Here is a 13,907-nt window from a genome sequence, read left to right as displayed (position 1 = left end):
TCAAATGGTGGTCGTATTCGAGAATCACGGAGAATGAGAGGGCCTTTGGTGGCGCTTTCTCCCAAGATGAGTCTGGGGATGGCCAAATCGATTTGCTGCCAACTCTGCCAGTAAGAATTGCCCCCTAGAGGCTTACCTATGGCCCTCGCCGGGAGTGCCCTGAGTCCCTGACCTTCATGCCCGCTCACCTGCCAATCTGGCCTGTAATTCAAAAGTGATCGCTGATCTTTGGCAGGCCCATACCCCGTAAATGGTAAAGGGACCCTCGGCAAGCGCCTGAAGCATCCGCAGGCGGGCCAAGCTCCTAATACCCGGACCTTGTGGGCTGGATAGCACGCGTTTTCTGGTCTTATGCGGTCTTGGTCGTACCTGGAAGTTGAAGATTCGCCGCCGCTCAGGCTGGGTCTGATCCCTTTTAATTTTTAGCTTTCGCCATGGTGGTCCGCTCCCTCCCTCCGACTGAAAGCTTCTACACCTGAATGGAAAGGGACTTGACTGGAGTTCAGACTTCTCAACGCTTTTTCTCGGGGCCTTGAAGTCCCTGAGCTTGCATTGTTGGAGGACTTCAACCGTCGATCTTCTTACCCCGAAACCACTTTTTTGCTGCCTGGAACCATCCTTCTGGCGATCCATAGTATGCAGCTGCAAGACATTCATTGTGGACATTGCATGTGGTAGATTGTTGTCCCTTATCCGTGCTACTCCGTGCTACTACTGCACTACCCTGGCTCTCGACGGTGCTGAGCTGCACAGCACTGCAATCGCGATAGTCAATCTCACCACTTCCACCATCAACGACCTTCACCACCTCCACTGCATACTTTTCTTCTACTCTCTTTTCCTTATCTTTTTCCCTTTTCTTTCTTCCCTCTGGCACATACGGCACTTTGTGCCCGTTTCATTCGCTCCACCCATAATCCACCTCAGTTCTCACCATGTCTCCCGATGTACGGTTATACCTCTCCTGGCCCTGGCCCCTCCGGCTGATCCTTCTGTTCACCGGCTTATCTCACGCATTCTATATTCCCGGTACGTGATCTTGTGGCGCGATGAGACACTGCACTTGCTCCATCATTGCTGACCACGTTCACAGGCTACTCAATACGCAGCTACCGCGACGATGAGAACATCCCTCTACTCGTGAACAAAGTCTACTCAGACAACAGTCCGTTACAATACGCCTACTTTGATCTGCCTTTCGTCTGCCCTCCTACCGGCCACAAGCACCATGGCTCTTCCTTCGCCAGTGGCCACAGCATTCCCCTCAACCTCGGAGAAGTGCTTCGAGGTGATCGAATCAAGACCTCGGACCTCGAGATCAATATGGGTCAAGACGTCGAGTGCCAGTACCTGTGTGATCGGGTTGTTGGCCGAGACGATATGGCATGGGCTCAACAGCTGATCGAGGGAGGCTTTGTCACCGAATGGATTCTTGATAACCTCCCTGGGGCCACGTCTTTCGTCACCCCTGATCGTGCTCGGAAATACTACGCTGCCGGCTTCAAGATGGGTTACAAGGCACTCGACATGGCCTCTGGCCGGGAACGTTATTATCTCAACAATCATTACACTCTGGTCGTTCGCTGGCGTAACGCTCCTGGTCGAGCGGGTAACAACGGCGGCAAGGTCATCGTTGGGTTCGAGGTTTACGCGAAGAGTATCTATGGAGCTCACCGTAACGAAACAGGCTGCCCCCTCGATGTTTCTGCTGACAATGAACCATTGGCGCTGTACATGCCGCCAGTGTCGGGCAGTTTGAAAGAGCAATACGCTGATTCTTCGTATGTCCCGGAGGAAGTGATCGACATGAACGACGGGGCCACCATGACCATCCCTTACACGTACTCGGTATATTTCCGCCAGACGAACGACGTTGAATGGGCCAATCGTTGGGATCTTTACTTCAATGATCAAGCCGAGAGCGCCTTCACCCACTGGCTGGCCATCATCAACTCACTGATAATCTCAGGCATCCTGGGCGCAGTTTGCATGGTGATCTGGGGCCGAACGATGCAGGGAGATGTCAAGGGCCGAGGTGATGGTGTTCTAGAAGAAGCCCGAATCCGCATTGCCAAACGCGTCGACAAGAAGAAATTTGGAGCTGGTCTTCTTGAAAAGATTGCCGAAACTGGACCGGATGATGACCAATCTTCCGATGAGGAGCCACTGGAAGATATCAGCGGGTGGAAACTCTTACACGGGGATGTTTTTAGACCACCGCCCTACGGTGGATTGCTGGCTCCTCTTGTCGGCTCAGGAATGCAACTCGTCTTCATGGTTGCTGGTCTCTTGGTCCTCAGCTGCGTCGGAGTACTCAATCCCAGCTGGCGAGGTGGATTTTTGAGTGTCGGCGTTGGTCTCTTTGTGTTCGCTGGAGGTTTCTCTGGCTACTTCTCTGCACGCGTCTACAAGACGTTTGGTGGTCAGAACTGGCGCAAAAACACTATGATGGTAAGCTGAGCTGACTATTGGCCTGATGAATGATTACGTGTAAGCTGACTTTTGCACAGACGGCACTCCTCTTCCCCGGACTCTTGTTTATGCTGGTTTTTGTGCTCAACCTTTTCACCTGGGCTCAGGCGTCATCCACAGCACTTCCATTCTCTACACTTCTCTTTTTGGCCTGTTTGTGGCTTCTGATCCAACTCCCTCTGGTCCATTTGGGATCATACTATGGGTTTCATCGGTCGGCAGCGTGGGAACATCCAACGCGCACCAACGCGATCCCACGTCAGATCCCGGCTCAGGCATGGTATCGAAGACACCAGATCACTCTGGCACTGAGCGCGGGTCTGGTGTCATTTGCGGTCCTCTTCATTGAGCTCATCTTCGTGTTCAAATCACTGTACCTGGACAAATCATCGTATTATTACGTATTCGGCTTTTTGAGCATCATATCTGCTCTGTTGACCATCACGATTGCCGAAACGGTGATCATCACAACATACATACAACTTTGCGCCGAGAACTACCACTGGTGGTGGCAATCATTTTTTGTTGGTGGAGCGTCGGGGTTCTGGATTTTTGTTTATTCGGCATGGTATTACACGACGCGACTCAACATCGAAGGGTTCGTGAGCAGCCTTTTGTTTTTCAGTTACAGTGCGCTGGCATGCGCGGTTTATGCCCTGGCGACGGGCACTGTTGGTTTCCTGACAGCTTACGTATTTATTCGAAGAATATATGGAGGTGTCAAGGTTGATTGAGATGAAGGATGAAGCACCAGGGGAAAGCTTCACCATTGTCATGGGCTTTTCGAGTTCCAAGAGCCAATACCAAAAGACTTTTTAATGATAGACGGAACATGGGCTTAGGGTCTAGAATGTACAGCATAGCAAGACACAACGCAATATGACCTAATGCAATACAAGACGAACAGTGAATGGCGCAAGAGGAATGGTCAAGACCAAACGGTTGCTGATTAATTATCTAGATCGACCCGTAACCTCGAAGTCTATACGACAACGCGCAGAACGATTGACTTTCAACCTTATTGATGATGAGCTGGGTGCACGGTCTCAATAATAAAATGATGTCGGAGAAGACGGAGATTCATGGAGAAGAACGAATCCGACTAGGGGTCTGGCGTGATTTTAGATCAAACATTCTAATACTTCGTACTTGATACTCGTCATAGTCTACGTTCGGCATTGTCAATTTGCTAGCAGTTGCCGTCTAACTATATATACGCTCGGACAGACTCCACTGAGGGTGAAAGGTGTTTGTCTGGATGACTAAACCACACCACCACCACCAGAAGGCTACGAAGTACATGCATAGGGTGGAGCTGTGGGATGATCGCAGGGCGTGAATGTTGGCTTTCTTCCTCTAGCCCCATCATTATTATTGATCATGTCGACTCGATATGTTGGTGTTCACTAGCACGTGGTCAAATTTGCCGCAGAACGGAACCGATGTGGGAGAAAGCCTGTTAATAGTAATGTAAATGATGGCCCCCCTGGCCGTGGTGGTGGCTGACGTTTGAAGAGACGCATCTGGCCATCAAAAGGTCGGTGTTGTTCAGCAAAAATGCGAGTACGTGGGGATTCCCGTGTAGTTCTTACTGCAGCGCGGCTCTCGGGGCTCGGTAGTCCTAAGTTTTGAAAGTGATCAAGTGAGAGGGATCGAGGAATCTGACTATGTACAATGTTCTGGGATCAAGCTCGCTTCTATGTACCCCATTCTAGGCGGAGTGTTTCAATGGATATGCCACGAGGGTATTATATTCCCCAGGATCCAGGATTAGATGATCAACAGATGTTCTGATGGACAATGGACCTGTAGAAGTTGAAGAATACCAAACAACGTCAATAACCTTATGTGTATCCGTAAGCCTTGAGTACGAGTATGTATCAGATCCAAGGCTACTAGGTACCACTATTTTGACACGTGGGAGCGGAGTAGGTGTGAACTCCGCGCCAGACAAGGCCGTAGAAAAAGTTGGTCTCCGTGCAGCCATAATAATGCCTTTGGCATGGCCCGTGAGCGCGCCTTTCGCCGTCATGACCCATTACTCAGTACGGAATATGCATGTTCTTCTGTTGCGAGTACTGAAAGCCTCAGGCAAGTGAGTCACATCCCCCCATTCTCCAAATGGATTGGATGGATTTCAGGTCTCAGGGTCTTGCGCCATCTTATCACAACTTGAAGTCTAAGGTCCTCCCCGTTGCTAAGTTGCTAGTTAGTACGCCCTCTTTACGCCCTTTCAACACAAGTCGAGTCATCATGAAAAATCAGATTCATCATTTATGCAAATGGAGTCCAAGTCCTCTTTGACCTGCTTTATATAATACCAAGGGCTTGTCGTCTTCTCTGATTGTATGATTCTCTCTCTGCCAATCCTCGTCAAAGTCATGCCCTGCCCTTAGCCCATACCGTCACCACTGATAACAGCTTCTTATCACCTATCAGCGCTCGTCGCCAATCCCCTCCCTTCAGCCTCTCACAGGTCACCAGGCTTGAACCCCGCAAATCCAAGCAGACAACCTCCCCGTGGAAATCCTGAGGAATTTGGAAATCCCCTTGTGTCATAATCCCCGCCCTTTGTTTTCCAAGGTTTAATTCAGGTTGATTGTTGGCGACCCATCTCTGCCTTCTTGTCATGCCTTCAAACCCACCACCACCATCTTCAGGAGCAGCAATGCCTCCTTTTCTCACCACCACCATTCCCTCCTATTCGGGGCGGACTCGCTCACTGCCAATTGTCCCTGTTGGCAGAAGAGGTTCGACCATTGCCAATGCGATCGGCCTGCGCAGAAGGAGCGATATCGATATCGTCCTAGATGGTGACGTCGACTTTGTCCACTCGTACTCCACTTTTGATGAGATCAAAGGACGCATAGACATCAAATTCGAAAAGGATACTTCGTTTCACGACCTAAGCATCACTTTCGAGGGTGTGAGTACTACATATGTCGAAAAGATTGCAAGCACCGCGCCCACCACCGGTCGCACAACAGGAAAGCATACATTCCTCAAGGTCCAGCAGCCTATCAACCCAAACACCCTCCCTGAAGATGGCATATTTCTTGCAGGCACCAACTATAGCCTCCCCTTCAACTTTGTCGTCCCTGAGCGGCTCCTGCCTTTCATCTGTACACACAAAGTGAACCATGAAGAACTCAGGAAGGAGCATACACAACTGCCCCCGAGTCTGGGAGATCCTAGCGTTTCGGGCGATGGTCATGTCCTTATGGATGACCTCGCTCCAGACATGTCAAGGATCATCTACTCCATTCGCGCCCGAGTCACAAAGTGGAATGCCGTAGGCAGACTCATCGAGCTGGCTGATAAATCTCAGCGCGTTCGAATCGTCCCTGCCCGAGAGGAAGCACCACCTCTGAGTTTTGACGAAATGGAATCGGATCATGCCATGCGCAAGGAGAAGAATGTCAAGAAAGGCCTATTCAAAATTGGCAAGACAGGCCGACTCGTTGCCGAAACCACTCAGCCAAAGTCACTTCATCTCCAACATCCGAGCAAACGATCCGGCGAGCCTATTGCCACCATGGCTACGGTGAACCTTCGATTCGACCCAGCTTCCCCAGAGGATGTCCCTCCTCAACTCGACTCAATCGTGAGCAAACTAAAAGTCTACACTTTCTTCGGCGCTGCTCCCTACAAGATTGCACCCGAAGCTCACAAGTGCGACAACTGGTCATCACTGCACGGCTTATACCCTGAAACTGTTCCTTTATCTTCGCGATGCTTGTCGACAGTCTCATGGGTCCGACATGATGGGTCAGATCGCCAGAGCTTTTCGACAACCTCGGATCTCTCACGTCGACCATCAGCATTCTCCACTTCGTCTGCCTCATCAGTCATCGAACCTTCTGCCGCATATGCGGCTGGATCTCCATTCTACACTGCCACCGTCTTGGTCCCGGTAGCACTTCAGAATGCGTCGGGCGGTAGCCGTCCCAAAGTGCTCGTGCCAAGCTTCCACTCGTGCATAATTTCACGGACGTATGCACTCGAGCTGAACCTCTCTTATCGTACCGCAGGGGCTAGCATTGCATCGAGTCACGTTGTCCTGAAGGCTCCGGTGCAGATTTCAGCTGAAGGCGGCACGCGACCGGTCCACGGACCAGAATCTGATGAGGCCATCCTTGCAGAAATTGAAGAGCAATTTGGCATGTACGAAGCCCGCCAACTCCGCGACATCGATCTTCAACACGAACTAGGCCTCACACTGGAAACACCTGGCTATGAGGAAGTCGTCACAAGTGTGACAACACCATTACTTGGTACCCGACACATGAGTCTCGCCATGCCGGTGCAGAACACAAGACAAGCTCCATCACCACCAACACAGCCTCCCAGTGCCTCAGAATTAGCACCACCTGACTATCACGTGGGATCAGGCTTCAACACTTACAGTGCGAGGGATAGAGCCGGGTCTCCCAGAACCACAAGTGTGAGTCCTTTCGCCAATCTTGTCAATGCCTGAAGATATATTTTCATTTTTGTCTATCGACTATTTTTGTCATTCTGCCTTGCATCTTTCATATCCCTGACGTCCTGCTCAAAGATAACCCCTATCTTACTGTGCTTGGTGTGAAAAAGGAGAAAGATGAGTCCGAAGAAGAGACATGATGCCGACGATTGACACTGGCATTGATAATGCGAAGAACGAGTCGAAGATCCAAAAGCAACTCAGTGATGAGCGAGCACCTTTTCGCCAAGTATAGCCGACAAAACTTTTCTTACGTCTTGCATTCTTGAGCGATCGATTTGCGTTAGAGAGGGAATCGGGTTGAAGTCGGCTGCACACACTTAGTATCTGACTTACGCTCAGGAATACTATGTTCTAGGTTCCCGTCGACCGAGAACGAGACCTGCTTGGCCCTTGGGCGTAGTCGTCCTTGCGCTGTAAAGAGCAGTCACTCAACAAAGCCTTGTCGATAACAAGTCAGCGAGTGACGCTGCCTTTGCACACGACCTTCGCTACGCGTCAAGTATATCTACCTATACTATGTGTGAGCTAGGCGGACAGACCTATCTGATTCTTGGATCATGAATCAACTTCATTGTGTTCGGGCGACTAGTTACAACGTCTGAGCCTTGATCGCGAGGTCGCATTGGTTAACAGGACCAAAAAGATTGGAATTACAGTTTGTCAACAAGAGCAGGAGTGTCAAATTGTATGCGTTGTGGACAACCGGCCACCAGTATGAATACGGATATGACATGAGATATATGGATTGGTTGTTACTTTCCACGTTGGATGTTTTTTTTTTTTGAAACCGGTGTTGAGCGGATCGTTGAATTGAGCAGTAGTACATTTGTCTTGCATCTTTTGCCCTTTTTCAGCTATTGAGTTACGAATACCCCCCTTGTTTTTTGTTGTCAGCCTTACACGTCATTTTTGACCCTGTACCTCGTCCTTGTCATGTGGTGATGGACACCGTATGTGGACTGGACTGGGATGTAATGGAAAATGGTGATGCGCAATTTTCCAGGGATTTGGCTTTTTTTGGGCTTCTTTATATACCTTCGCTATAACACAAAACTTTTTAATACTCAATGAAACACATCAAACGAAACATACATTCCGAAAGCCTAGACACAAAACTGTTCGGCGTGTTTTTTTTGGGCATTAGCTATATCCCTAGGAATATAACTACCAATCTAATCTTCCATTCCCGAGACCCATACCCTTGGAGGAAGGCATTTTGGCCGCGCTCTTCGGGATTACCCATCTGTAGCCCTTGGGCTGACATTATTTCAGGGTAGATATCTCGCGCTACGTTGAAGAGACGCTCGACGCCAATACTAGCTATGATAGTAAAGGTCTTCTGCCAAGGTCTTAGAAGCCGGGACAAGAGGGGTCGAGGAAACAAAGGATAGGTGTAGTAGTAATAGTAATAGTAACTACGAACTCGACCCCGAAGGGATGCTTCGACTCATGCTTATTTGTTTATTTTCTGTAGTAAATTTAATAGGAATTAACAGGACGGCCTTTGTTCGCCAAAAGGATCAAGGCCTTGCTTGCAGTAGGCAACACAGGCGACAACCGTGGTCAATATCAGAGAATATGTGCACTGACATGACTGTGGTTGGTCTGTCGTTACCACAGACAGACAGACAGACTCAGTCCCCTGTTCTCGTCTTTTCCTTTTGTAACGGTCTCGTGTGGTACAGAGATATAAATCCTGGGCAACCCCTGAGATAATGATGATGATTTCCCCCACTCCAGAATTCTAAAGGAAGGGTTTTGTGCACCTGCAGACGACCGGACTGAACGAGGAAAGACAAGCCCCTGGTCAATATCAGAGAATATGTGCACCGACTTCTTTTGCTTGTCGACATTTCCTTGCAGCTTAGAAGCCCGGCCTCGAGCGTCCATCGACTTGGCGATGCAGATTCGCAGAAAGGGGGCACTTGGAACGGTTTGTGATAAAGACCGCAGCCTCCCCATTTGTACCAGGTTCGCTTCGCACGAACGAACACGCCAGGTCCCTGAGGGTTGGACTCAACGTCCGCCAGATCGATCCTGGGGAGGTAGAAGGATCTCGCGCGCTATTCGCTGTTGGTATCTTTCGAGAAAGGAGGATTCCTTATCAACATTACATGATAGTGTGAGGGTGGTGTCATAATATTCAAATTTCATGTATGGAATATCCTGCTTCGTTGAGGTGAAGGGGAAGGAAGGCAGTAATGTCGCCGACGTCACCTATCAATTAATTGTTGCTGGCAAAAGAGCAACCTTGTGTACCAACGCTTGCTTGCGATTTGTGTGGGTCGTAGACCTTGTACGCACAAGGTCTTGATGTGCTACAACAACACACCCTTTGAAATGCGCTCTTCTTGCTTGCCTCCAAGCTGCGAGTCATTTTCATAGACAGGTTTTGGCTTCGCCTTCAAGGCTACTAGCGCTCTGCACCACGTGAAGGTACCTGTCTGTTGCAGAGCATAAACTATTGTTGGTACGATTGAACGGATCCCCTTGCAATCTGTGCCCACGAATTATTATATGAGTGGGTGACTTCAGCTCAGGCTCATATGTTCAGTCCCCACGAGAAAACGTAAAGATGGTGTTCGTCCCCTTCTGTAGTGGTAAAGGCCAGTGGCATTGATCAAGCTTGGGAACCGATACAGCAGGGTATGCTGGCCTTGATTCTACCCCCTCGAAGGATTTGATGGATCGATCTTCTTAGGATCAAGTCTTTGGGCACTGTTTCGACTCCTTGACTTAGCAACTCGATGCATGGTAGCAAGATCCTCGGGTTGCTTTTGGATGGAAAGAGCAACATGTTCCAAGTGGCCATCTCCAGTGGCCGAAGCACCAAAGGCGTCGATCAGGGTTTTAGGAGCTTGTGACTCCTGCAAGGCCTGGTAGAGGCTACTCAAGTTACTAGGGGCGAAAGACTTTGAAAGAAGATTTTGGCCAGAGTAAGTGTATCCATCATCTCTCACATCAATGTGGCAGGTGAAAGTTTTCGGTGGTGGTTGTTTTCTGTCTTGCAGACCTCTGACGTTGTAAGGATCCTGGATGGTGGGGTCTGGAAAGTTCTGATTGACCTGAATGGTGACTGGACTTAGTTTGCAGACACGTAAAAGTGGTTGTCGGGAGAGATAGACAAGATCGAATTCTTGATGACGATCATTTTTCCCGGCAGCAGGATTGGTGATCTTGGAAAAAGCGGCAGGATGGCCAACGGACTGGATTCGTTTGAGAACAGCAGTTGACTCGGACAGCGAAGTGGTGGGGGGGCTGACGAGAAGACGGGCGACAAAGGGTTTGGTTGATAACCGAGTCATGGCAGGGAAATAGGTATGGAGGCATATGCCATTCTTGTCCAGCTTAGACGGACACCAATATAAGAGGACCTACTCGTAGTTACGGATCCTGACAGTCGTTCATGCGAGCCATTGTTGCTCACAAGAAGAACGCGTTGGCCATGCAAGTTCTAATTCGCATCGAGAATGCCAAGCAATGAAAAAGTGGGAGTGGAGCTGAAACGCCAAGACTGGCCGGTGGCCGTGCGATCTTCAAAGTCCCGGCTTGATTGGTGAAGGACCTGTAGGGCCGGAGGCTGTTGCCAGAAATAGAGGCGCAGGGTTCGAGGCTGGTGCGGGTAGGCCGTTTGGCGGCAGCACTCGCAGCAAGACGGACGCCCCCGGGGCTGACTGGCGGGTGAAGAACTGCCTGCTCAGAGCCTAAGGAAGTGCCTGTGGCTGCTCACTGTATTGCTTGCTCACGGAGGCTCGGGATGAAGGAGAGAGAGGCTTGGGCTTTGGCATTGCCTTTAGCTTGGCCGAGCCCATCGTCAGACTCCGCTCTTTTCTCACATTGTGCTGCGGTTTCTAGTATTTCTGAACATCTCCTGACAATCTCTGACGGCTGCAAGGTTTTCCTTTCCTCTGGCCTTTTTTCTTACACACCCACTATTCTCATCCCCCCAAGCCCCGCCGAAAAGATCCAAGGGACCAAATCCCCCCCATCTCCATTCCCTAATCCTTAATCCTTATCCTGGGATGCAGTACTCGTACTAGTCCAGTAGTTAGTAGGGGTGACTCGTGACCTGCGTTCGTAGTAACTGTCCGTTGTAACTGCACCGCTTGTGCATTGAATCGCTGCATCGCTTCTGCGTTCATTATTCTTCCTCAGCTCTCCATTGCACTCACTATCGCACCTTCGTTCAATCTCTTCCTTAGATGTCCTTCGCTTCAAGTTAAGTTCGAGTTCAGATCCAAACTTCCAAGACCAACGCCAGAAACCACACCGGCTTAACCTCCAGGGGAAAAAACCTCATTTCATTACTGCACTGATCAGCCTCTTCCCCAACCTTTCTGTCTTGTCACTTGGCGCCTCCTCGCGTTTCAGCCGCTGGAACAGACTTCCATTTTAAACAACTATATCGTTCCTTCACGCTTCTCCCTCGTCCCCTCTACGTCCTCCCCCTCCCTATCTCTTTACCATCAATTCCTTGGATACCCTCATCACTTACTCATCGTCGGCGTACCAACGTCGCGGGGACGAACCACGATCATCGATTGTGGTAGCCTGAGGATCCATCCTTCCGTTTCCTTTTCGCATCCCATCAGCCGCCAAAATTCGTTCTCACGAGGCCCGAAGTTCCCTCCTCGGAGGCCAGGCCGATCGATATCAACCTCTACCTGGAGGTTATCACCAACGCGAAGGTTATGCTGTAGCCGCACCAGAAAAGCGCTCAAGAGCCGCCATGTTTCTTCCAAACTCCAAATGGACGTGGTCCTTCACCATCGTTGCCCTCGTCCAAGCAGCCCTCGTTCTTGCTTTTGAATGGTTAGCATTCCTTTCTTGTCTCCCTCGTGCTCCATCATCCCCTAACCGTGATCCAGTTATGTCTTTGCACACTTCCAGATCCATCTTCAGCACTCAAACAATGCTGGTAGTTCCAGTTCTTCTCGAACCATCCCCACCTTTTTAACCCTCTACATTTTCGGCTTCCTTTACCAACTTCTACTTGTGTGGGACGCTCTGCGCATGAAAAACACCATTCAAGTCATTGGACTGGTCATGTATAATGTTGGTCTGCTCATCTATGGCGCCGTCCAGATGGAACAGATTAAAGAAGCTATATTTGACCTAGCTGAGGATGAGGTTCTTCACGAAGACATCTGGGCCGATACCAAACCCTTCCTTATTGCGATACCTGCCATAATCGCCGTCGGCACGATTGCCCTGGGTGTTTGCGCCTGGAAGCTCTATGATGAATTCGCCTGGACCATTTACAAGAGGATCTCGGCAGATTTAAGGATGAAACGACGATACCTTCAGTATCAGATTTACATCGCTTTGCTCAAGTTCGATTTCTTTTTCTTTCTGGGCTTCACAGTTCAATTTGTCGTGATTGTCACACAACGACAAGTTGAATTTGCTCTGACTATCGCCGCCATGCCTGTCACCATCATGATTCTCCTAGCCGCGGCCTGGTTCGTTCGGAAAGAGAACCTCTGGGGAACAATTGCAGTTGTTGTAAGTTACCATCAATCATCTTTCCGCAACGCACTTCTTCTAACATCCAAATTTACAGGTCCTCTACTTTGGTGGCTTGGCCTACTTTGTTTTCAAGCTGGTCCGAATGTACTCATCTGCTCGTGAGGACGCTTATCGACCAGCACGGAAAGAACTGGCCTCCTTTGCAGTTCTAACCATCATTTTGATTCTACTCACGATCACGAATGCGTGTATCTGTGCATTCAATTACAACAAGGGTCTAAAGCCTTACATTTACAAGACAAGACCTATCGAGGAGGACGAGAAACCAATGGGCAGCGCATATGCCCCCTACGCAACCGAAATGGAACCTCACGTGGGTGGAAAGAGACCAATGGCTGGACCATCAAACGCTGGACGAATGGAAATTGATTAAGTTCAAACAAACCCTCCGCCAGTCACCATTATCATTTCCATCAATAATTGGCAACGATCACGTTTCTCAACCTTTTACCAAAAATCAACGTAGCGGGCGTTATATCTTTAATCACTTTCTCTCACACACACTCACACACACACTCGCACACATACCACACTAGCAAGACTCTCACGTCCCGCACGATTTGGTTTTCTCATCACGACTACAGAAAAAGAAGGGCGGTTTGGGCTGGCAGGTATCATTTTCACGACGGAGTTCTTTTCTGGCTAGGTCATGGCTTTGTAAGGTACTAACTTGTATGGAACTTGGTGGGGCTATATGCGACGATGGATATACCTGAGAAGGAGGGTGGCATTGAAAGTCATCGGGTGGATATTTCCCAAGACCAATCAACACAGGGCCCCTTAACTGGCTGATCTCAAAAATGATGAATGAACATGATCTATATAACCATACCAATCCTTTCTCGATCTCTCACCCTATCTTGTTGGTTCTGATGGAGACGGAATTGTTTGGTGGATGTTTCCACCTGCTTCACTCACTCATGAGACTAAATAACTACCTTGCCGGGAAAGATCAGGTACTGTACAAGTTGATACCTGGGGCGCGTGATGGCATGAATGGTCCAATGGCTACGAAATGCTTCACAATTCACAATTCACATCAACTGATTGAAACAAGAACAAGACAGAGCCCGAGGTATGGTATGGTATGGTATGATATGAATCAGATTGGAATTCAAATGCTAGTTAACTCGCTTGTCCCAGCCGTTCATTGAACGCCCTGCCTCGCATTGCATTGACATCGCATCGTGGATTCGTGTGTGTATCTCGGTTCAACTGCCGCCTGCCCTGAACGCCAACGTGAAAGGGACGGTGCCAACTCATAGTAGCCCAATGCTCAACTCAATGATTAGTGCTTCAAACCCGAAATCACCCCCCGTTGAATTCCTTGCATGTCGTGAGAGGAAAGGAAATACCTTTATTGGAGAAGCGGAGGCGAAGAGAGACAGAGCCTGATTTAGCCATTCTGGTTGTCCTGTCG

General features: G+C 49.4%; 4 protein-coding genes across 4 annotated transcripts; 3 read left to right on the top strand and 1 right to left on the bottom strand.

Moving 5' to 3' along the window:
• Positions 1–935: 935 nt before the first annotated feature.
• Positions 936–3,206, top strand: LTR84_006482 (uncharacterized protein; the record flags this gene model as incomplete). Its single annotated transcript, XM_064850043.1, has 3 exons — positions 936–1,029; positions 1,094–2,451; positions 2,511–3,206. 3 exons carry the CDS (start codon positions 936–938, stop codon positions 3,204–3,206), a joined length of 2,148 nt encoding a protein of 715 aa, XP_064703344.1.
• Positions 3,207–5,101: 1,895 nt separating this feature from the next.
• LTR84_006481 (uncharacterized protein) lies at positions 5,102–6,949 on the top strand (the record flags this gene model as incomplete). Its single annotated transcript, XM_064850042.1, has 1 exon — positions 5,102–6,949. One exon carries the CDS (start codon positions 5,102–5,104, stop codon positions 6,947–6,949), a length of 1,848 nt encoding a protein of 615 aa, XP_064703343.1.
• Positions 6,950–9,621: 2,672 nt separating this feature from the next.
• LTR84_006480 (uncharacterized protein) lies at positions 9,622–10,263 on the bottom strand (the record flags this gene model as incomplete). The annotated part of the gene is made up of 1 exon (XM_064850041.1): positions 9,622–10,263. The coding sequence occupies one exon, from the start codon at positions 10,261–10,263 to the stop codon at positions 9,622–9,624; it is 642 nt and encodes a 213-aa protein (XP_064703342.1).
• A 1,424-nt stretch (positions 10,264–11,687) lies between these two features.
• On the top strand, positions 11,688–12,860 carry LTR84_006479 (uncharacterized protein; the record flags this gene model as incomplete). The annotated part of the gene is made up of 3 exons (XM_064850040.1): positions 11,688–11,770; positions 11,827–12,463; positions 12,522–12,860. The coding sequence occupies 3 exons, from the start codon at positions 11,688–11,690 to the stop codon at positions 12,858–12,860; spliced, it is 1,059 nt and encodes a 352-aa protein (XP_064703341.1).
• Between the last annotated feature and the right edge of the window lie 1,047 nt (positions 12,861–13,907).

The sequence above is a fragment of the Exophiala bonariae genome, assembly GCF_035927105.1.
Source record: "Exophiala bonariae strain CCFEE 5792 chromosome Unknown scaffold_24, whole genome shotgun sequence".
Taxonomy (NCBI): domain Eukaryota; kingdom Fungi; phylum Ascomycota; class Eurotiomycetes; order Chaetothyriales; family Herpotrichiellaceae; genus Exophiala; species Exophiala bonariae.
This window is presented reverse-complemented; position numbering and strand designations above follow the sequence as displayed.